At 38.4% G+C, this 25,785-nt stretch overlaps 1 protein-coding gene across 1 annotated transcript in view; it reads right to left on the reverse strand.

The window, feature by feature from the left end:
• SLC23A3 (solute carrier family 23 member 3) overlaps positions 1 to 25,785 on the reverse strand; it is a 1,305,121-nt gene that overhangs the window by 761,476 nt on the left and 517,860 nt on the right. The window contains exon 5 of the mRNA XM_044073709.1: positions 4,430 to 4,607. Within this exon, the coding sequence (XP_043929644.1) occupies positions 4,430 to 4,607 (178 nt within the window). The remainder of the gene's footprint in view (positions 1 to 4,429; positions 4,608 to 25,785) is intronic.

Consider the following 25,785-nt stretch of genomic DNA (forward strand, 5'->3'; position numbering starts at 1 on the left):
TTAGCTCTTCTTGGAGTTCATGTAGGACGCAGCCCGGGACACCGTCTGGTCCCATTGATGCTGTGATTTTTGCTTTGGAGAGGGCGGCTCTTACCTGAGCATCTGAGATGTCAGGGGGGCAGCACTCTGCTGGGATAGATATTTGCCCTTTTGGTGGGGGGGGAGAAGTTTGCGCTGAACCTGTCAGCTAGGATGTTGGCAATGTCTGTAGGTTTGGTGTATTTTTTGTCATTTTGGACTAATTCTGAGCATATCTGGTAATTCCCACCCAGGTTCCCAACATAACTAAAGAAAGCCTTGTGATTATCCTTAGTGTCCTGTGCAATTTTTCTCTTGAAGCTGGCCTTAGACGATTTTATGAGTGCCCATAGTTTTTTGCTAATACTGATCAGAGATGCCTTCCCTTTTTGGGATTTTGCTCTATCATTTAGTAGCTTCCTCCTTCTATTGTATAGCTTGTTTATGGCTGGGGTCCACCAGACAGGACGTCTGCCTTTGGAGGATTGGGTCTTGGTTTTATTTGGGATTGCATGATCCATGCATTCCTGAAGGTGTACATAGAATGCATTTATAAAGGATTCTGCGGTCTGGGCCGTATTTTCTACAGGCCCGGGGGCTTTGAAGGATTCCACCTCAGTTTTGAGGAGTGTGAAATTTGCTTTAGAGAAGTTTATCACTGTGGTTTTCTGGGCAGGGGGTGGGGTCGGGATGTGAATATCCAGTTGGATTAGTTTATGGTCTGATCTTACCAGTGAGGGATACACTTCTGGTCTGGAGCATAGAGTCCCCATGTTGGTGATGATCAGGTCAAGTATGTTTTCCCCTCTTGTGGGAGTGGTAACAAGTTGTTCCATAGCATTTGAGTTTATGAATTCTAGGAACCTTTGGGCTAGGGTGTTGGAGCTAGAGTAATGCTCCCAGTCTATGTTTGGGTAGTTGAAGTCGCCCAATATAATGGTGTTTGGAGAGACCTTCTTATTTTCCAGTGTTCTCAGGAAGGCCGAGTGGGGTTCCTGGGTTTGGGAGGGTGGTCTGTGGCAGGCTATAAACTGGAAGGCAGTTTTACCCACTGTTAGTTGCACATGGATAGTCTCTGATGCTTTGTGCTGTACCACCAACCTGGAGGTGTGGATATCTTTGATGAATATTGATACTCCCCCTCCTTTTGTAGTTTGGTCCAAGTTTTGGGGCCGAAAAGCATGGTATGAGGTATAACCTGGTAGTGTTGGGGTGCTCTCAGGAGCCCTGAACCAGGTTTCTGTTACTGCACAGATATCGATGTTCTCCATGCTAAGGAGAGTTTCGAGTGCATGCATCTTGAGGTTTAGACTTCTGGCGTTGAGTAGCATTACTCTTAGTTTCTTATCCCTTGTGATACCTATGGAGGTGGGTTTGTCTTTTGAGCCTTGCCTAAAAAAGGCACTATGGGGGTAGCAAGAGCCTTTGTTAATATCCGAAAGCCAGGGGTGACAGGTGCAAGCCGTCCTTAGCAAAGCATCGTGGCTTGTCGAGCATATCATCCCAGGCTGACAGGCATTGGATCCCCTTTGAATGACACCAATACTTAAGCCAGTTGTTGAAATTGATCATCTTGTCTTCATATTGTGGCATCATTCTTGGTGAGGGTAAGATGCTACTCAAGGTCAGGGTCATACTGGCCTGGGCTACATGCTCAGAGAGCTCCTCTATGTCTCTTTTCATGTAGTCCAGGGAGGTACGTCTCAGGTCATTCACATCAGCATGGACAATGACTGAGTCATATTTGTTTTTTTTTCAATAATCATTTTTATTGTTTTTCAAAACCATTATACATTTCACACACTATTTACATTATGTACAATACTGCTTCCAGTGTTTAGTTCCATTTTGAATTTCCACATTATACATTAAGAATAAATATCATATTAATCAAGTACAGGACAATGAAAAAAAATAAACATAAAAGCATCTACTATAGACAATTATGAACCAACTCAAGCCAATAATCTGTATTATTTCTACATTTTCTATCTAATCCAAGAATGTGTTAGTACACATACAGAATGTCCTAAAGGAAAGTGGATAGGAACCGCTAAGCCAAAATAATATTAAAGATTTGTTCCCAAATTTTTATACTGTTTATACTTTTCTTATTATTTCTAATTAACAATTTGTGCGCTAATATATGCTTGATCGCTAACAGCCTGAAATTTTGCCACAATGTCTGTGCTGGGTTCAACCAATTTGTGGCTATATATAATTTCATTAGTAAACTAATATTCATAATTACAATCTTTTTTGTTTTGTCCAAATTCTCCGGTGGAATATGTAAAATCAAAAATTCCCAGGTGAGTGTTGAGTTTTGGTAACCCATTTTTTGTAGCTGCAACTTTAATGAGTTCCATAATTTATAAATGCACTTGCAACTCCAGAACATGTGTAACAGGTCTGCTGTCTGATCTAAACACTGTGGACATTTAGGTGACTTTTTTGAATCAAATTTATGAAGTGTTAGATGGGTATAATACGCACTGTTAAATATCATCAATTGAGTAAAGACCAGTTTTTGAAGTGATACGTATTTCAATGTAAAGTTAAACGCCACTACTATTTTACTATCATCTAGGGATGGCAATTTCTCTCTCCAGTATTTCGATAACAGAATATGATTATTATATTTTCTCTCTTTTACCATTTTATACGCTGAGGATATGTATTTTCTGTCTTGTTGCAATGCTTCTCACAGATGACGCGAAATAACTAGTTCCTCTTTTTTAATTTCAGAACTGTTAAAATAATTTATGGCCAGATCTTTTATCTGCCTCATTATAATTAAATAAGAAATGGGAAGATTCATCTCTTCTAAGATATCTTGTACCGCTACTCCTAAGAAGGGGTATAAATCACTTACAGTTAAATCCTTAATAAATGGAAATTTCTTTAGGTCTATCAGTTGATTACCAATAGTCATATTAGGATTCCCATGAAATGGTTGAAACATCATCATATATTTTGATAGGTTCAAGGAGGCAAACAGAGTTTGTGTCGCCATTGCCCATATCTTGATATGCTCCATTAACTCATATTTACTCAATGTCCTTATATTCAAAAATGGTACGGCTTTAACATTAATTCCCATTCCTTTTATATGTTTATAATTTAGCAGTACCCATTTGGGTATCCATTTTCTATTTTCACTGTCCAAGTAAGACACCCTTAAAATCCTATTGGCCTGAATCACTGTATAATACATCTCAAAATCCGGTAAATCCAACCCCCCCCCTAGTTTTAGGAGCCATCAGTTTCTCATAAGATATTCTCGTTTTTCTGGGTTCCCACAGAAATTTCCCCAATCCTATCTGAAACTGCTTAAAAAAAGATTTCGTGATTTTAAGTTGTGCTGCTCTAAAAATATAAAGCATTCTGGGGAGAACGTTCATTTTTATTATCGCTGCTCTTGCCATCATCAGTAGCTTCAATTTACTCCATCTTTTCAAATCCATTGTTATTCGGTCTCCAGTTGCCTTAATATTGTTGATAAAAAATTCTCTATTTTCAGTTGAGAAGTCAATCCCCAAATATTTTATTCTTTCTTCTGTCCTTACTTGTCCTATCAATGGTAGCATTGAAAAAGGTGTAGGTGTCTTTAGAGGGAATATTTTGGTTTTTTTAAAATTTAGTTTGTAATTAGAAATTCTTTCAAAGGTTTGTATTGCTGTTAGTATTTTTTCCGTATCCGACACCGGTGTGGTACTGTATATATTTAGATAGTCTGCAAAAGCGGCCATCCTAACCTTTATCCCAAGAAGTACAGGAAAGTTATAAAAAACATTTTGTTTCATATGAAGAAATAAAGGTTCCAAATACAGATTGAACAGTATGGGAGATAATGGACAACCCTGTCGAGTTCCATTTTTAATTTGAATCCTTTTGGAGCATTCATGATTTATAGATAAACTAGTGTATGCATTCTTGTATAAGTTTCTTAACGTAGAAATAAAGACCTGAGGTATATTGAAATATGATAATATTTCAAATAAATATGCCAAATTAACTCTATTGAATGCTTTTTGAACATCAATTATTAAAGCATATATGTTCATATTTTTATACTTCGCATAAGATGTTAATGTGTGAAGAGTTAATGTATTCTCTGTAGTCTGTCTCCCATCTATAAACCCCGCCTGTTCTTCTGATATTATCAAATTTATTATTTTTTTTAATCTACTAGCTAGAATAGATGTCATGATTTTCATATCAATATTCAACAGTGATATGGGCCTGCAATTGTCTGGATTTTTGGGATCACTATTCTCTTTCAATATCAGAATTGTTCTTGAAGCATTAAAATGAAGATCATTGCTGCCATTCGAAATGATATAATTAAAAGTCTGTGAAAGTACGGTGCTCAGAATCCCACTAAAAGATTTATAAAATTCGGAGGTCATACCATCTGGTCCTGGGGTTTTATAGGGCTTTAATTTCTTAATTGCCTCTAAAACTTCCTCGACTGTAGTCAATGCAGTTAATTCTCCATGAGAATCCTTGTCAATATTGGGAAAATTAATTTTCTGTAAGAACTCTTTTCTCTCTTTATCATGCACGTGAGTTTGTTGCTCACCATATATCTGATTAAAAATTGATTCAAAAATCTTCATGATATCTGACTTATCAGTATATAATGTATTGTTATGATTTATTTCAGTAATTAATCGTGTCGATTTCGTCTGATTAATAATACGGGCTAATGCTTTCGAGGGAGTTTGAATGTGATTTGCATATTTAACTAAACTTCTTTGTTCATACAGTGTCAATTTTCTGTTGTGTATAAGAAACAGCTCTTTCTGACATCTTAACAACTCATTTTCTGTTTGTTCAGTGTAGTTCCTCATCAGCTCCTGGTCCAATAATTGTATTTTGGTTTCCAAATCCAGTTGTTCTTTATTTTGCAGTTTTTTATAATATGTGGCTTTCTGAATAAATAATCCTCTTAACAAAGTTTTACTTGTGGCCCATTCTATATCTAATGGATGTTCGTTACGGGGAATATTGTATACTAATTGTTTAAGTATCTCGTTAACTTCCTGTACTATATCTTCTTTGGTCAATAGGTATGGGTTTAAGGACCAATTATATCCACAGTGATTTTTAGTTTTCAAAATATCGGTATTTAAAGTTAAAGTTATCTTAGAATGGTCTGAGAGCTGTCTAGCTTGATTAGAAACCCTAGGGTCAAGTGAAACGAACACTTCTGGAATTAAAAAAAAATCCATTCTCGACCACATTTTATGGCAGCTAGAATAGAAAGTAAAGTTTTCTGCCTTTGCTTGTATGTGTTTGTGTTTAAAAGGGTCATACAGTTTGAAATCCGTTCTCAGTTCTTTCAATACTACCATTGCCTGCTTATTAAAAGCTGTAGAAGCTCCCAACTTATCAATATTAGAATCTTGGTATGTATTCCAATCCCCCCCATCACTATGTAACAGTTGTTATATGACTGTAGAATAGAGTAAATTGAAGCTATAAAATAATGTTGGTTCACATTGGGGGCATAAACACATATAAGTACTATCGGCTTATCCAAACTGTCAGATTTGAGAACCACCAAACACCATCTGCCTTCTTTGTCTATTTTGTCCTCCAAAATTTCTCCTTGAAAATGATTCTTGATTATAATTGCCACCCCAGCACTATTCGTAGTCCCTTCCGCCATTACAACCTTCCTAATCCATTTCTTGTCCTTCATTGTTTCCCACTGGTCATTAGTCAAATGTGTTTCTTGTAATAGAATAAAACCTGCTGTTGATTTAAAAAACAGATGCAGAAACAGCTTTCTTTTTTCATGTTCTGGAGTCCTTTAACATTCCAGGAATCTATTATCCACATTCTAAACTATGAAATAATGAATAATGATATCTATTTTTTGTTTTCCACCTTAAATTGACAAGTGTTGGTATTTCGTGAATTTTTTGGAAGCAAAACTGCCATCCCATCCCTACCCAGTGCCTATCCACTATTCCTCCGGACCAGGATGAACATAGGTTTTTCACATTGGATAAAATTCCCCACGTAGCTAATCTACTAATTCTATTAACTAACAATAAAATATCATGCAAAAAACCTACACCAACTATATCTACGTCTACAAAGCCTAACCCAGACATTCCCTACTAAACACCGCACTCAAGTAACTACAGCTCTGTACATTTCCCCAATATTCATGTAAACTAATTGTACCTGACATGTCAAATAATTCACTTTTCTCAAACTTTAAATTCAGCAATAATATATTAGCATTGTAATTACTTGTTCTAAAACCTTTTAAGTAACAGTTCACCTAATAAGCACACAGTTGTTATACATTTGTTTAAAACAAGCCATTATTTAGGTCAGCTATTTATCTTCAAAACAATCCTAAAATATTGCATTTTAATTTTTATAGATCATTACAGTTAAACATCACCTATAATACACATTTACTACTTCTGTTTGCTGATTATGCTATTTTTTTTTTCTAAACTGATCAAAATTAAAAGATACTTATTTATTCACTAGACAGAACACAGTAAATTAGAAGACAAGCATGAAAAGGAAAAAAAAATAACAAAAAATAGACTGCATTACCTGGATTTACCACTAAACCATAGAATCTTATACTGCAACAGCCAAACCATACATTTTTATCTTTACCTGACACACTTTACCTCATTGATCATCTTACAGTCATTTTAGCATCAAATAAGTCCCAAAAAGCTTAATTTTCGATTCACAGCAGCTCTTCTTTCTTCCCAGCAGTTGCAGCAGTCCAGGCAGTTCATTTTTCAAATCTTCGCGCTCGCGACGGGGGAACCAATTCGCGAACGGACCTCTCAGCTGCACCATGCTCAAAACGGTCCCCCTGCTTCCTTTACCTTGTTTCCTGTTGCCTCGTGGGTCAGAAGCGCTCGTTGGAGCCATAAAACTTTGTGGAATCTTCGTGTTTCAGCTAGGAAGACGAGATTAAAAGATAAAACGGAGAATTACCAGGCCTGCTGAAGAAAGAAGAACACACAAAGGATTTTGAAGCCTCGGATCCTCGTAAATGAAGTCTCCCATTCACTCTAATGCAGGAAGAAGCCAGGATGGACTGTTCAATTTTCAGATGGTGGCAAAGCCTTAAAAAGCTTCAAAAAGGTAGGTCTGGCTTCTTTTTTGGTATTTACAGTGTATTTAATGCCATCAAGAGTAAAAATTAAACTGTTAGGATATTTCATTTGAAATCTAATATTTTTGTCAATTAGAAACTTACAGTATGGAGCCAGCATTTGTCTAGACTGCCTTATTTGTGTTGGTAAATCCTGTGTTATAGAAACTTTATAACTTTGCCACATTATAGATCCACCAGATTTTTTTATGGTTAGAAATATTTTATTCACATCCTGGAAGTTTAGTATTTTGACATACACAGGTCTTGGTATATTTGAAGCTTGGGAATCCCTGTAAGCTCTATGTGCTCTTTCGATGACAATTTGCTGAACAACCACAGAGTCCTTAAGTAATGTTTCAAATATTTGTATGATAGAAGTGGTCAGATCATTATATTGGATTGATTCTGGGATCCCTCTGATGATTATGTTGTTGCGTCTTGATCTTGCTTCCAGGTCCAGAATTTTGTTTTGCATCGTTTGAATATCAGCCTCATGTGATTCAGATCTTTTAGTGAGCAATGTTATATTGTCTTCATTTGCTGCTATTCTGGTTTCCGCTTTCTCCATTCTTGTTAGAATCCGATTACATGTCTCACTAAATGTTTGTGTTTGGGATGTTAGGTCTTTTAAGGCATCTTGTATAGATAATAATGCAGACTTAATTTCTTCCATCATAACCTGTTGATCAGATTTCGTTGATGCCCCTGTTTTTGCAGTCTCTTGCTGTTTAAATGTTTTCTGTCTCTTAAATATGGATTCCTTCTCTGGAGACTGTAATGCTGACAGTTTAGTTTTAGTAGTTGTAGTGTCCATATTTTTATCTTCTTTTGACATTTTGAAATGCTGCAGATAGAGATAATTGCCAAGTAAAAGTTTCAGTAATGAGGTAGTTCAGTCTTTTGTTTGGTGCTCTGTTCAGAATCAGCCAAGCAATCAGTTCCAATCCTGTTGTCACCAAGTATTTTTTTCAATTTTTTTTCCTCGATAAGATCGCTGACTTCTAGTAGTTTATTAATTGCTGTCAGTTAGTTGATTAACTCCAAATGTACATCCACAGGGTTGATTTTTGTCTCTGGTCTTTGGAGAGCTGAAGTACTGCAGTGCTTATAGAATGGCGGCCATCTTTGAATCTCCCTGAGTCATATTTGTACTTGCCTTGGAGTGACCTGAGTGCTTGTGTTATGTGGTGGATCCTAGCGCCTGACAGGCTGCTCAACGTGACCTTCTCCTTGTTCAGCCTGGTGAGCGGGACGTCAGTGTGCCTGACAATAGAGTCACCTATTACAAGTGTATCAGGTGTGTTGTTTAGCCTTAAGGGCTGTGACTGTTTGGCACACTGGCTTTGTGAGATATGTGTTGCACGTGTTTTGTTTTGGGGTAGCGGTTGCTTGGGTGTCTGCTTTGGAGGTCTCTGCTGCTTAGGCAGATCTTTATTTAAAGCCTCCGAGTATGTTTTTGTGTGATTATGTGTTTGGTTTGCTGTCATGGTAGGTCTATGTGAGACTGGAATTGTAGTTAGTGTGGTTTCCTTCACCTCCTGACTGGTTATACCAGTACTGAGTTGAGAGAGCTTAGCCTCCAGTTTGGCTATATGATTGCATCTCTCACATGTGTTGGAATTTGTTGGGAGGAGGAGAGGGTTGTCTGTGTACATGAGGCAGTTGTAACATTGCCTCAAGATTCCCAGATTCACCAGCTGGACCAGAGAGGAGATTGACAACTGACCTTTGGACATGCCTAGAATAGTATTGGGAATTCCTTTATAATTGAAAACAAGGGCCAATGGAGAACAAGGTACTCAAGGGGAGTTTGTGAGGGTGTAGTGCTTTTAACTTTTTAGTGCTGACTTATATAATTGCTTAGTGAGCAAATGCCAGGTAACTTAAGTGCAATGTGTTACAGGTAACTTAAATGCAAAAATGACAAACAGTAACTTTCTTTCAAGTGAAACAAGGAAATAAGTACAGTAAGCAATGCAGATATCACTAGGGATCCACAGAAGCGCTGAAAAGCTGCGTTTTAGGTGGAATTAGCATTCCAGGGAAATAACAAGCAAACAAGCATACAAACAAAGCTAGATTCAGCAGGCCTGGATCTAGTCTATGCTACAGCAAACAAGGTGTACCAATTTCAGTAAGAAACAGTTCAAATATGCAGGCACTATAAACCTTTAACCAGAAATTCCCATCTCAGAAGGGCAGAGTCCAGCCTCTCCTCCCACAAGAGTGCAGACCACGAACCTTCTTAATGTAAAATAACTGGCATGAAGCCCAAGTGCTTAAACCAGAACTAATACACTTTTAGAATAACAGACACTGAGCTCTCAATCAGCAGTTCCCAACTTAGAAGGATGTAAGCTACCTGTGCTGCCACCACAGTGCATGCCACAAACCTTCCTAATGTAAAACAACTGGTCTGAAGCCCAAGTGCTTAATCCAAAAGACTTAGAATGATAGCTACACTTTAATCAAGTTACTACCAAGCAGTAATAAATACAATTGAATACTTTAAAGAATGCCTGGATTAGTGCTCAAGTTATACAAACAAAGCTAGATTCAGCAGGCCTGGATCTAGTCTATGCTGCAGCAAACAAGGTGTACCAATTTCAGTAAGAAGCAGTTCAGATATGCATGCACTATAAGCCTTTAACCAGAAATTCCCAGCTCAGAAGGCCAGAGTCCAGCCTCTCCTCCCACAAGAGTGCAGACCACGAACCCTCTTAATGTAAAATAACTGGCCTTAAAGCCCAAGTGCTTAAACCAGAATTAATACACTTTTAGAATAACAGACACTGAGCCCTCAATCAGCAGTTCCCAACTTAGAAGGATGTAAGCTACCTGTTCTTGTATATATGTGTGTGTGTTTTTCCTCTCTCAGTGCAGTTTGACTGGATCTTTTTAATCATATCCTATCTGCATTTAATCTTATCATTATGTTCTGACTTTTGTTATGCCCTCATTGTAAATACATACATAGATATAATATTGTTGATTAGAAAGACTGTGATGTGGGTAAACAAATAAATATATAGATATAAACAACTATGACTTGCACAATGCGTGTAAGTTGACAGTGAGACTACAGGATTATTACTTTATCTTTGAACATGTGTATGACGGCATTGTGTCTACCAGAAGAGATGAAAGAGGAAGACAAGACCATCCTAGAAAATATGAGAGAACACTAAGGAAAAATTAAGGTAGAGAAAGCAGGAGGCTCAGATAAGGTCATGGCAGATATGTAACATCAAAATATTTCTGCCAGGACTCAGCTGTTAATACTTTTAAATAATAAAACAACAAAATGGCTGCAAACAGTAAAACACTGGGATTTGTTATTTAACACAGAAAGTTAGCATTTTCATTTTCCAATTTTCAAGACTTCATCAGACCAATATACTTTATAATTAATCCCATTTAAATAACAAACAAATAAAAATCACATGATAAATTTCCTCTAACATTATTAATGTTTCAGTGGTTTTGACTTTAATTCATGTTTATAATTAATAGCACCATTAAGACCTGTTTCATTAAATGCATTCAGCAACACTTGGCATTCCAGTTCTTTTAATTATAGCAATGAATCTGCATCCCCACCACATAAACTCAAATCAGTTTCATCTAATACAAAAAAATTAAAACTTTTTACATTTCTTACATTTCTGTTTATGCTTATACATGGCATTATTTTCATTGTGTAATTTCATACCATATACATGCTCATATAGTCTTATTTTTTAACATTCTTGTTGTTTTGCCTATATCAGATCATAAGCACCCTGAGCACTGTGTACAATAAACTACAATCTGTTGTTGTCAGTCTTCATTTATACTTGACATGTGGGTTTGGTTCCAAATATCGGAATCTACTCAGCCGTTACTACAGCCCACAAGAACCAACAACTCTCAAGCTTAATTCCTATCCAGACTGCTCCTTTCCAGTTTACCTCAGTTCTCGTTTGCCGCTTCTGTGACAGATGCGTTGCCAACTTGCTCTTGAGCTAAGTGTTATTTCTCTGTTGTATTTCTAATTTTTGTATAGTCATAAGGTTTTTCTTCTTTAATATAGTTATTGGGTTTTTCTTTCTATAGCCTACCCTTTTTTCCGATAGCTGTTTACTTCTCTTTGCTTTCCCTTATACACTTCAGTGTACTCTTTGCTACCATTGCTGGTAGTCTTTATTCATTTTTCTTTTTTTCTTCTAGTTTAAAAAAAGTTGTAGTAGTTTACAATTTTTATTCTACACTCACTGTAGTCTTACCTACCATTGCTGGTAGCTTTCTGTACCTTTAGTTTAGACTCATATTGTGGTGTGTGTGTGTGTGTGTGTGTGTGTGTGTGTGTGTGTGTGTGTGTGTGTGTGTGTGTGTGTGTGTGTGTGTGTGTGAGATTATGTTGTATAAATCATGGCCGATAAAGGTAAAAGCACCTTTGGGTTTAAGAAATGTCTGGAGTGTGGCCATGAAATTCCCAATTCTGATGGGCACTCTCTTTGTGTTTACCGCCTCAGCCAAGTGCATTTGCAAGAGGATTGTTCCATTTCTCATGGTTTCAGTCACTGAGCTCTGGTTGAAAGGAAGAATAAATTGTTGTTAAAGGGGATGATAAAATCTTCATCTGAGGAGGCCTTATCTGGTCTTTCTAGCAATAGAAAAATGGATGTTTCTTCTCCTTCCTTGTCTTCCTAATCTTCAAAATTTGAGGAACCTAAAAAGAGGAGTCGATCTGTTCCAGGTTCTCCCTTGCACCGATGACCAAAAGCTTAGAACTTTGGTTCCCTATACCAGTGTGGAACTGACAGTTACTACAAAGGATACTTTGGTGCTGATCTTGGCACCAAAAGTGTCTCCTCCATCTGTGCCAAAGTTTTGGGGCAGATCCTACACCAGCCATGGAACTGACAGCCTCAGTGCTGTCTCCCATTTCAGGACCAATGTCTTTGGTTCCAACTGAAAGCACCGAATTTTCTTTCCTGGATCGTCCTAGGACCAGATACTCTCCATCCATAGATCCTTTTGATGGTCAGTTACCCAGCCCCCTTTTGGATAGACCAAAATCCCCCTCTACCCAGTCAATTCATTCCACCAAGTATCTTACAGAAATGGATGTGTTGAGGCTGGTGGATCAGCTCCTTGTGGTGAGGGGACTTTCAGGTGTGTCCTCGGTTCCATCCCTTTCTGGTGCCGGAACCCTTCCTTCTGTGACCCTACCTAATCTTCCTCCTCTGACCTCCGCTGAGGCCTTGGAGATCCCAGCAATGAGTTTTACAGTGCTGACTGTTTCATTCTCGACATAATCTTCATCTCCAGTTCCAATTTCTACCCTGAGTTCTTCGGCTTTGTCAGATCAGGAGAACTCACGGGGCCATAGCTATACTGTCAGTTCTGAGGGGCGGGACACAACTCTGGTGTTTTTAGAGCTGTCTCTACACCTTGGGGCTTTGGCACACATTAGATCTACCCTGGCTTCGGCTTTGGGGGCAGTTTCTTCAGAGTGGGGAGTGACCACAGTTCCAAGGCAGTCTTTCTTGGTTCTGGGCTCCCTTCTTTGGGGGGACCAGCTTTCCAAGCCATAGAGAGGGCCCTTTCCACTGTGGGCATCCAGTCAGCTCCTCACCTGTCAGAGCAGTTGTCACATCCTTCCCCTCATCCAGAGCTTCAACCAATCCCAACATCTGGACAGTGAGTGCCGAAACTGCAGGCGGCACCTGTTTAGGTTTTGTCCTCTTCTGAACCTCCTCAGATTGTCCCACTGAGGAGGTTTCTCAGAAGCGGAAGTGTAAGTGGAAATAGATTTCTTAAAGAAATCCATCACAGAGGACACTGATTTTGATGAGGGGGAGGTTTCCACATGGTCACTACCAGACGATATCTCCTTTGGAGACATCTTTAAGATCCTTAAACAGAGGAGTGGCTGGACATCCCAAAAGTCCTCTTCAGAAAAGTCAGTGTACCTACAGGCTTTCGGCTCTTTACCATCCACCTATTGGTAACTCTACCTGCTGATGAGCTCATTAAATTGACCTCAAAGCAAGTGTGGAAGGCTTTTGACACCATAGAACCCATCCTCCAGAGGCCTGACAAAATTCTAACTACACCCAAGGAACATCAGTTTTGGGCAAAGGGTTTGCCAGTACATGCCATGGTGGTAGTGGTGGTCGCTATCCATCTTCCTAATAGAGAGTCTTGAGCAATGGATAGGTTTGGAAAGCAGGTTTGCGCTTCATCGACCTTTGCCTTATGGTCTTTGAACTTTATGGCACACTTTACCAGACACCAAAGGGATCTAATTAAGAAGTTATCAGATACCCTGGTAGGAGCCATAACTTACAAAGTCCAAGATGAGGTTGCTTCTCACTTGGCCACCCTAAAGTACATTTCAAATTTGTCCATGAGGCTCATAGCACATGCAGCCAAAGGAACGACTAGAGCAGCAGGATTAGGCATAGCCATAAAGAGACATACCTGGATGCACTTTTGGAAATTTGCAGAGCCAATCAAGTCTTCATTTGTCAATTCCCCCTTTGACCGATCATCCCTTTTTGGCCCATAATTTCAGGAAACATTGCCTAGGTGTGAAAAGGATGGAAAGACCCTTTCTGCAGTGGGTGTACATTTTTCTACTTCTCGATGGTCCTTTTTGAGGAACCAGAGGAGCGGGAAAATGTGGTTCAAAAAGTCCCAAGGGACTTTCCAGGACACAAATCACAGTGGCTCCCCCAGGGGCAGAGGGTAGAGCTTTAATGAAAGACGCAGTCCACACACCAGAGGGGCCCAGAAAAATCATGGTTTTAGGGATACATTTCCAGGTAAACCCTGTTAGTGTTCCTGAAAGGATACCCGATTGCCTTCCTTTTGAGGCAGTCAGGAGACACATATCCCTACACCGACACACCTGCCTTCAGATAACTTCCGATGTTTGGGTGCAGAGGATTATAACCAGATGCTACACCATACCCTTCCTGCTACCTCCCCACAGTTGCAAGAAAATACCCAATGTTCCACCCAGTCAGCAGGAACCAACAGCACTAGAAATGCAAAAAAAAATGATAGAAAGAAGAATCATCCAAGAGGTCCCACAAGATTAGATAGAATCTGGAGTTTACTCAAGATTCTTTTTAGTGTCAAAAAAGACATGGGACTGGAGAACAATTTTGGATCTAAGTATTTTGAACAAATCTGTTCAACAGACAAAATTCCATATGGTCACAGTTCAGTCTGTCCTCTCGTTTCTAGGGAAAGATGATTGGATGTGCTTGATAGATCTCCAGGATGCATATTACCAAATAAAGATGGACAAGCATTCCAGGAGATTTTTCCACTTTTGTCTGGAGCCAGTCATTACCAGTTCAGAGCCCTGCCCTTTGGTCTTAGCACAGCCCCCAGGGTGTTCACCAAATGCATGGCAGTAGTAGCAGGTCACTTGAGACTGCAGGGATTCCGGGAGTTTCCCTACTTAGATGACTGGCTCATTACCACTCCCACCAGGCATCTACTAGAACAAGCAAGAGATTACATTCTGCAGACCTGTGCCAACCTAGAGATTACCATAAATTACAAAAAAATCACACCTGCTTTCAACACAGGCTATAGAGTTCATAGGAGCGGTACTAAATACCAATACTTGCATAGCCTTCCTACCTTATCTGAGATTGAAAAAGATCAAGACCCAGGTGGAAAAAAATTATCAGAAGCAAGACAGTAGCCACACAACTAGTTCTGTGAGCCCTAGGTTTGATGGCGACGGCCATCACATTAGTTCCCCTGGTGAGATTTCACATGACAGTTCTGCAATGGTTTCTAGCATCCCAGTGTTCCATTCTATATCAACCTATGTCATACCAGATTGTGATTACCAACCTAACTGGAGGAACTTCTCCTGGGCAGGCCGTTTGTCCCATGTCAGCCCTAAGCCATAGTGACCACGGACGCCTCCCAGATGGGATGAAGGGGGCATTATCTGGGCAAGATGGTCCAAGGTACTTGGTCACTAATGGAGGCCAGCTTGCATATCATTGTTCTGGAGATGAGGGCAGTGCTTTTAACATTGCAGGCCTTTCAAACTGGGAACAGTTGCAATTCAAACAGACAATATGTTGGTAATTTGGTACATCAAGAAACAGGGAGGAACCAATTCATACCCCCTTTGTCAAGAAGCTCCCAGAGTCTAGCAGTGGGTGATCTCTTCCAACCACTTTCTGATAGCAATGCCTATTCTGGGGAGTTCCAATGTGATAGCAGACAAACTGAGCAGATGCATTCTTCTGCCTCACAAGTGGTGTCTCAATCCCAGAGTGGCAAAAAATATCTTTTGTTGCTGGGGCCAACCTTGCTGCAACCTTTTTGCATCACCCTTGAACGCCAAGTGCAGCAGCTACTTTGTCCTTGTCCCCCCTCAGGTGGAGTCCCCAAGAGATGCTGTCTTGCATGATTGGCACCCTGGACTCCTGTACGCCTTTCCCCCTTTTCCATTAATTCCCCAATTTCTAAAAAAAGCAATCAGATTGAAGAACAAGGTTATCCTCATTGTTCCCTTCTGGCCTCAACAGATTTGGTTCCCCTTTCTTTGGCCTAACCTGATTCAATGACCGTGGACTGTGGACCTAGTCTGGATCTCCTATCCCATCCATAGGGTTTAGTTCACCCAAACCTTCAAAACCTCACGCTCACTGCTTGGCTTCTCCAGTTCTATTGATTGCCAGGTGTAATAAACTTTCTTCCACAGTTCTTAGGATTCTTTTAGCCTCCCACAAGCCTTCCACCAGAAAACTCTACACTAGTAAATGGATGCGATTTTACTTCTAGGTTTGTGATAATAACTTTGATTCATTCTCTGCTCCTATCTATACACTGTCAGAAATATTGCAGGAGCAAATGGCTGCAGTTAAGAAAATTATTCTTTTGAGCTGGGTCACATGATCAGAATTGCCTAGACATAGTGAGACCTTATTAAGTTTAATTTTGCTGATTGCCAAAAAAACAATTATTAGAAAATGGAAATCAAAGTCTAAGCCAACTGTATTTGAATTAATGAATATTATACAAGAGGTAAAATACTTGAAGAGGGATCTTTAAATTAGGAAAGGAGTAAATTACATAGAAATACATGTTGTGGGATCAATTCATGCAGAATAATGTTTTGGAAGGAAGAGTGAGGTTTAATGGAAGGCAGGAATTAATTTACGTCATGTTGGACTGATGACAGTTATAAAGAACGAAAACATATGTCATGTATAATAGATGCAAATGGAAAATGTTACTATGGTTTGTTTTCTTTTCTATTACTGTATTGTTTGCCTATGTCTAAAGTGATAATTCAATAAACGTGTTTAAAAAATCTAAGAAAAAAAATTATGCTAGTAATACTTTATTACATTATATGAGTATGCAGGATATACATTTATATTTATATATGAAAAATAATATAGTGAATGGATACATTTGTTGAATAGAAAGATATACTCATGGAAAATCATTATTTCTTAAAAGAAGTAGAGGTAATGTAAGGAAGTTTTTAAGTAAGGGGGAGGGAGTACCCCAAATGGATTTAAGCAGAATCGGTGAAATTAATTAGACGAAAAGCTATTGAAAATGAGTAAACTATTGTCATAAATTCAAGTAGTAAATCTGTATGTCCATATCAAAATGGATAATATTGAAAATGGTAAGTCTTAGGGCTGCTGGAAAGTTGGAAGCTTGATAACAAAGCATTTGGACTATATGTTGCATCCAGGGAAGTAAGTTTAAACTACATTTTAATTACAATTATCTTACCATTTAAATCAGTTTCATGTGCTGTTTGCTCTTTATCTGAAGTTAAAAGTATTAATTTAAGGGATTTTGTAGTCTGCATTGCATTTTAGTTTCTTTGCTGGGCCTAGGAGTTTTTCTAAGTTTGGTTCCTTCCTACCCTCCTTATTCCTGTTTTGCTTTTCTACTTGGAGGCTTTTGAGCTGCCTGCCCCTACTGTATATCTGGCATTAGAGGCTTCTCCCATTCTCATCTTCTGTATACCTGGCCCTAGAAACTCCTCCCAGTCTTATCTCCTCTGCTTGTCTTACTGGTTACTGACAGAAGAAACTAGGAAGGCCTTCTCCTTAGATTGTTAGTGTATTTTGAAATTGCCTTAAAGTTTGTGTGTTCTTCATTACTGGCTTGTCTGCATTTGAATTGCCTTGCAGTTGCTTGTAGCTAGTTGTTAGACTTGTTTCTGATACCCTTTCACTTGTGGCTAACTTAAGTGTGTTTTTACTTTAAGAAGACTGAGACTGCCATACCAGTAGGAGTAGAAAGGTAGCCTAGTCTCTCTGAGTTGGAAAAAGCATAGGGAGACTTAAAGTGAGAATTACTTGTCGCTAGTTAAGTCATTTGTTTCCGATACCTTTTCGCTTTCGACATTATAACTAAAGTGTGTTTTTACATTAAGAAGGCTGGGACTGCAATTCTAGTGGGAGTATAAAGGTAGCCTGGTCTGTCTGAGTTGGGAAACACACAAGGGGGCTTAAAGTGACAATTCCTTGTTGTAGCTAGTTGATACATTCTCACTTTTGGCTAATCAAAGTGTGTTTTTACATTAAGAAGACTGGGACTGTTATTCTAGTGCCAGTATAAAAGTAGCTCAGTCAGTCCAAGGTGGAAAATGTGCAGAGGCTTAAAGAATTACTTGTTGTAGCTAGTTTTTTTTTTTTTTTTCCTCTTACATTTTCACTTTTGGCTATCTAAAGTGTGTTTTACATTAAGACGACTGGGACTGCAATTCTAGTGGGAGTAGAAAGGTAGACTGTCTGTCCAAGTTGGTAAACAAACAAGAGGGCTTAAAGCAACAACTACTTGTAACTAGTTGGTATCTTTTCACTTTTGGCTAACCAGTATGTGTTCTACATTAAGAAGACTGGGACTGCTGTTCTAGTGACAATAGTAAAGTAGCCTGGACAGTCCAAGTTGCAAAATACACAGGGAAGTTTATAGTGAGATTGTTTCATCAGCCAGAAGGCTTTTTAGGGACTTGCTTAGGTGCTAATCTGGATTTGGGAGCTAAATTTGCTGTGCTTTTACATTAAGAAGTTCCAGAATCATCCATCTTATGACAGAAGGTGTTTAACTGATTTCTCTGAAGCTGAGAGACCTTATAACAATTTTAAAAGATCCATATCTGCTGATTTCTAAAGAAAATATATTGACACTATATATAGGACTGGACTAGCTAATACCGTTATCTGTAAGCAAATATTACACAAAAACTAGTTTGGGATAAGACCAAAAATGCTTCTCCAACTCCAATTCAAAAAATACTAATAAATAATAAGGTTTGCAATATGCAAGCTATTGGTCAAAATGAAAACTGTAAACTATAAATGGCTTAAGCAAAACATCCCATATTATTATTAGTACAAAAACCCTATATGATATAAAAATGTGACCACATTAATACTATAAATCCTGAATAGAAAACCAAGTAGTTAGGCAGCCTACCAATCAAGCAATTGTCTGAATACAAAGTACAGCCAGCTAAGGCACATAAAAACTTTGTTAATTATATACACATTATAAATGTTGGATCAATACAAGAAAACTGAAGTTTTACATGTGTACATATTAGTCCCATCAGCTAATAGTTCTTCAGATTTCGGGCGCACTCGTGACTGGATCGGAATATTGTTTTCACTTATTATACCATCTCTGATGGGACATTTTCAAATCGGAAGAACTATTAGCTGATGGGACTAATATGTACGCATATAAAACTTCAGTTTTCTTGTATTGTGGAACTAACATATTATGATAGAATGCTGTACCTATCTACTACCTGGTTATGATGTACTTAAAGTTTCAGATCCGCTATGATGCTTAGTATATAAGCATATTGGTGTTAACATCGGTTTTTGGACCTCGGGTTCTGCTATTTACAAGCATTAAGTATACATATTTATCATACAAAAGTCTTTTTCTCTATAATAAATAAATTTAGGCCTATCAAATCTATATACCAATTGGTTATACAAACTGCAGCCATTTAGCCTGGGTCGGTGTTTTCATTTTTGAGATTAATTTTCTACATCTACCAATACAGAGCTATATGTTTGCACTCTTTCAGGTTTATTGAATACAAGTTAAGGGGCATGCATACTGGGATTTGGTCTTTGGCATATTTAGTCTTTGGCATATATTGTTGGAAGCAATAAGGGCCCACTGAGGTCTTTACAATTTGTTTTTGCTTTCTGTACATATAAACATTAAGCAGAGATGTAAGTCAGCGCATCAACTAATTGTATGTTTGTAAAGAGTGGAGATGAAAGCCATCTCTTATAAAGAGTGTTACGGATTTACTCTTTTTGGGCTGATATTCTCTGTTTGTGTATCAAATGAATGATGCATTACAACTAATCAAAAGGAATTAATTCTTGGTTGAGATGAAGGTCGCCCCTTGCCATATTAATCAAATAGTTTTTAATTTTCTAATATCTTTACCAGACATATTCCCAGTTATTGCATTCCCTTAATGATTGTATGTATTATAAGAGTGCAGTTGCTCTATATTGATAGATTTTGAACTATGATCCAACATTTATAATGTGTATATAATTAACAAAGTTTTTTATGTGCCTTAACTGGCTGTACTTTGTATTCAGACAATTGCTTGATTGTTAGCCTGTCTAACTACTTGGTTTTCTTTTCAGGATTTATAGTAGTAATGTGGTTGCATTTTTATATCCTATAGGGTTTTTGTACTAATCATAATATGGGATGTATTGCTTAAGCCATTTATAGTTTACAGTTTTCATTTTGACCAATAGTTTGCATAATGCAAACCTTATTATTTATTATTATTTTTTTGAATTGGAGTTGGAGAAGCATTTTTAGTCTTATGCCAAACTAGTTTTTGTGCAATATTTGCTTACAGATCACAGTATTAGCTAGTCTAGTCCTATATATAATGTCAATATATATTCTTTAGAAATCAACAGGTATGGATCTTTCTAAATTGTTGGAAGGTCTCTCAGCAGACCGTGATAATTTGACAGTTTTTGGATTACGACCATCAGGGTCAGACAATGCAATTTTGGATAAGGATGATCCTGATTGTCTCTTTGGGGCACTATTTCAGAAACTAACAAATAGTATAAAGACACTAAGATCCAACATTTGGCATTTGAAGCTTTTTAAAACATATAAACTTAAGGACATCAACCCCAGGGGTTTATGTGTCAGCACCCAACCCTTGGTTAGTCAGATAGATGAGAAATTATCTCAAGATTGGGCTCAGGCCCAATATAAAGCTTCTATGCTATTTGTTGATCCTCTCATCTCATACTATGAAAGAATTATAGATCAATGTATTGTTGAAGTAACTGATAACTGTGAGGAAGCTAAAATGTATGAAGGGGAATCCTTCTTTAGTAAATATTTGAATATGTTGGCCACAGACCTTTCAGTTTTGGAACAACAATTGATTAAGAAAAAAACACAAAAATTTAACAGAAACACATTAGATTATGACAGAGGTAAGCCATCTGGAACAAATAAGAGTTTCAGATTTCAGGATTCAAGCAATAAACAAATTAACAAGAAAAAAAGACTCAGATCCATACTTAGAAATAAGAGTCACACCCATGGGGGAACATCAGGGGACAATTCGTCCTCAGCTACGGATCTCGATTGTATCTCCACTCAGGAATCTTCGGTAGTGAAGTTAAGACCTAGCACTGACCCTTTAGGGGCAAGAAACATGGGGGATAGGAAACACCGGAGAGGTACACAACACCCAACAACTTTTGGACAATATCCTATCATGTTAAACATTAACACTGTTCATAATATTTCTTCTAAACCTTTGTCAGATGGTGAAATAAAACTATTGAACACAGGGTTAAATTTTGTTCCATCTTTTTTTGCAGCTGAACATGCCTTTGTAAATGATATTCATGAATTTTGCAGAACTCTTAACCTTAAACTATTTTTTTCAGATTCAAATCAAACTCAAAGATCTATTGGATTTCACTTCCGTAAATCCGGTTTAATACCTCGCATGGACAAACATGTTTCAGTTTTTAAAGAATATGTGCTCAAAGATTTGCACTTCAACATGAATACACGCACTAATACTAAACAGAATCTTACCAAACAAGAACGGGAAGCCCTATATAAGCTTAGCAATAATCATGATTTGTTAGTATTACCAGCTGACAAAGGTGGGGGGCAGTGGTCATCATGGATTGGAACATGTATGAAGCAGAAGCTATAACACAACTGTCCAACAACAAATTTTATATGCATATGCCCCTGGACCCAACATTTAAGTTCAAAAAAGAAATTGATGCCTTTCTGGAACTGACAAAGGAAGAAGGGATCATTGTTCAGAGGACTGGTTATCAATTGACTGTCCAAGATCCCAAGTCGCAATATCTATACCTGCTCCCCAAGCTACATAAACATCCCATCAAACCACCAGGCAGACTGATTGTATCGGGTCGAGGATCTTTGACAGAAGCATTATCTGCGTTCCTCACAGAATATCTGCAACCACTTCTTCCTCTGGTCAGATCTAGAATCAAATTCCAGTAATAACGGCCACACAGGTACAAAACGCACTCTCTAAAGCCAAGAATACAGCATCCATGGGACCAGATGACATCCCGGGCTGTGTACTACATGAACTACAATATGAACTGGCCCCTCACCTAAGTGTCATGTTTAATCATAGCCTCACCTCAGGTTTCGTGCCCACTGAGTGGCGCAGAGCTACAGTTATCCCAATCCACAAGGGGGGATCCACCTTGGATCCCGGAAACTACCGTCCCATCAGTCTGACAAGCCTTATCTGCAAGGCCATGGAGCGTATTATCATGGAACTTATAAACAAAGACATTGGCAACCTTCAAACACTGGACCCCACCCAGTTTGGGTTTGTGAAGGGCCGATCTTGTCTCCTGAACCTGATTGACTTCTTTGAATCAGTCTCCAGAGCCATGGACAAGGGTAAGGTGGTCCACACAGCCTATCTAGACCTTGCCAAGGCCTTTGACACCATCCCCCACTCTGGAATTATAGATAAACTTACTAAGTTGGGCATTAATCCCTATGTAACCCAATGGGTTGCTAAATGGCTTACTGATAGAACCCACACTGTAAAAGTAGCCAACTCCAAATCCAGCTCCAGACAAGTGACAAGTGGAGTACCTCAGGGTTCAGTCCTGGGGCCGCTCTTGTTTGGCATCTACTTCTCTGAAGTACAGGTCAACACTAAGGGACTCTGGCTAACAAAGTTTGCAGATGACTGCAAACTGGGAGCCATTATTGAATCCCCAAATGATGTGGATACTCTACAAAAGGGCCTTACAGAAACAGATGCTTGGTGCCAGAGCCATGGGCTCAAGCTCAATGCCAAGAAATGTATTGTTATCCCCTTTGGGAAAAAAACATGTATCCATTAATTACCATATAGGTGGCAGTACACTAAACACAGAAAGTGTGATAAGAGACTTAGGGACACAGGTGGACAGTGGTCTCACCTTCGATAACCTCATCGCCACAACAGTCAGGAAATCCTTCTATGTGGCACACCTCATCACGAAGGGCTTTTCATCCAGAAAGAAGGAGGTCATTGTCCCACTGTACTCATCCCTCATTAGACCCATTATAGAATACAATGCCCCATTTGGTATGTACCTCTCAAGACATCTGCAACAACTGGAAAGGCCTCAGAAATACCTCACTAAAAGAATCACAGGCCTAAAGCAGATGCCCTATGCTGACCGCCTTAAAAAACTCCAGCTATACTCTGTCGCATATCGTCTACTCAGAGGCGATCTCTGCTTAACATACAAGGCCATGTCAAACCCAGAGCTGTTGGACATGCTACACTTAAAGAAATCCCAATCCCTCAGAGCTACACGCTCCAGGGATCTAAACCTTGTCATCACAATAAACAAAACATGCTGGAGGGATAGATTCCTGACCCAGAGACTCCCCAGACTCTGGAATAGATTGCCCATACATGTCAAGCAGAGTGCCTCTTTGGACCTCTTCAAGAAGAACCTTGACAATTGGATGGGAGAAAGGAAATTCACCCCAGGGATCATGTCAGTCGCCCTGCTAGACAGGGGTCCAGGAAAGTAAATAATGTGGGAAGAAATAGCCAGGGAATTGTTATGGTTAGGCTTGTATAGGCCCTAGGGCTGATAGCCTAGTACCAACCTATGAACCTATGAACCTATGAAAGATACCACTCAATTTCTCAATATCATCAATGACGCACAGTTGGAGCCAGGTTGGCTTTTATGCACATTGGACATTACCGCCCTATACACCAATATCCCACATTGGTCAGGATTGGAAGCCATTCAATTCTGGCTGAATAAAGCTGATTTTTACATTTCTGGTTTCAGCACTCTGCTTGTTTGTTTAGCTGAACATGTTCTCACTAAAAATGTTTTCTGCTTTCATGGGAGATGCTACTGGCAGTTAAGAGGCACTGTTATGGGAGCGGCTTTCACTCCCATTTATCCAGATCTTTTTATGGGCTGCATCGAAGAACAATTGATATATGATCAGAGCCATAACATATTTTTGGATAATATAGACATCTGAAGACGTTATCTGGATGATTGTTGGATGGTGTGGAGGGGTGATTCTGGATATGCACAAGAATTTGTAGAATATCTAAATGAAAATAAGTGGGAGATACATTTTACACTTAATTATGATTACAAGCAAATTACATTCCTGGATGTTCACATCTTACGTCAGGATGACCATACATTACAAACGGAGGTCTATAGAAAATTTACCCAGTTCAACACTTTACTTCATGCCTCCAGTCATTACCCCTTCCACATTATCCAAAATATCTCCAAATCCCAATTTTTACACATTAAGCGCATATGTTCTTCAGATGTAGCCTATAATACCAGCAAAAGTTATTTATCCCAAAGGTTTCTAAATAGGGGCTATCATGTAGACAACATCAAAGGGGCATGTTCATTTGCTACCGAACAAGATAGAAAGACTTTGTTGATTTATGGCAAGGGATCTAAGAAAAGGGATGGACAATCTCCCCAACCCATCCATCTGGTCACAACATTTGGAAGCAATACGGATGGCTTCAAACATATTATTAATAACCATTGGGACATCCTGTTGGCCAATGAAAAATTAGCTGGAATGCTTTCCCCACAATGTCTTTTCTCTTACAGAAGATGTCGCACAATCAACTCTCACTTAACTCATAAACATTCTACCCCTACTACTACACAACTGGTCACTTTATTTGGGGACAAGTTAGTTGGCAGTATTCCCTGTGGCCATTGTAGTGCCTGCATACATGTTTGCAAAGGAAAAGAATTTAGCAGCAGCAATACCCCACATATATTCCAAATACGATGCTTTCGCAACTGCAGCAGTGACTGGGTCATCTATTTGGACACTTGTTTTTGCTCTGCTTTCTATGTAGGGCAAACATCTAGACCACTAAAGCATAGAATTAGTAAACATCTCAGTGATATGAGAAACAAAAGAATAACGCTCTTTATAAACATATAATGACCCATTGTACTGCTAAATTTCAGTTTATGATTATCAATAGAAGCCAAGGAAATAAATCTAATAAAACAGGATGGCATTCTATTTTAAATAATAAGGAATCCAGTTGGATTGTCAGGCTGGGGGCTTTGTTTAAGCCTGGCCTAAATGAATTGAGCTAATTTTGGTATGTACCAGTCAGCTTTAACTCTGGTCTAGTATTGCACTATTTAAATGGGAAGTTAATTTATGTCAGTTAATGCACTGAAGAAGGCTGTATTTTTTGCCAAAACCGGTTTGTTGTTTGCCACATTAAAGAATTTTACATTCTGCAATTCTCCTTGTTGCTGAACTATTTTGTGAGTTTGATTACATGTTCAAAATAAACCTTAATCATTGGCTGGGAAAATGCAGAATCACCCATGATCTGGCCCCCATGTCTCTGATGGACAGTAAGTAAATTAATCCCTAACTAACCAGCCCCCCACATATAACTCTTAGCTATCTTTTTGCTAACATACCCCACCTTATATGCATCCAAGGAACTCTGGGACAAAACTGGGTTGGGTTGCACAGCTAGGCTTATAAAGACCCTAGTGTCTGTTAGCCTAGTATAAACCTATGAACCTATAAAATGAATACAGTCTTACCATCAACATGTATTTGTTTTGGATAGTATAAAACTGATTATGATTAATAACTGGAAGATTTTTAAGGAATATCCTGATATATTGAAATGTATAGCAGATGTCTTCAACTTTGTAAATAAGAGAAGTAAAAATGTAAAAGATTATTTTAGCAAAGGTGAAGAAAAGCAAAACATAATTTCTAAGAAGGGAACAAATAAGTGTTATTTTATTTATTTATTATTTATTTTTACATTTGTTAACCGGATAGTCCACTGGACACAGGTCCATTTTCAGTGGAGGCCCTAGGAGAAAAGCTCCACAAATCAGAAAAACAAAATGATATATAGCTTGTGACAAATTTAGCAAAGTGAAAATTTCAGACAAAAATTATAGACAAATATAAATAGTATATAGCATATTAAAAAATTTTGCAAGTAAAATAACAGTCAAAAGCAGATAGACATAACTCAA

The sequence above is a fragment of the Protopterus annectens genome, chromosome 6.part0, assembly GCF_019279795.1.
Source record: "Protopterus annectens isolate FY-2018-M chromosome 6.part0, PAN1.0, whole genome shotgun sequence".
Taxonomy (NCBI): Eukaryota; Metazoa; Chordata; order Ceratodontiformes; family Protopteridae; genus Protopterus; species Protopterus annectens.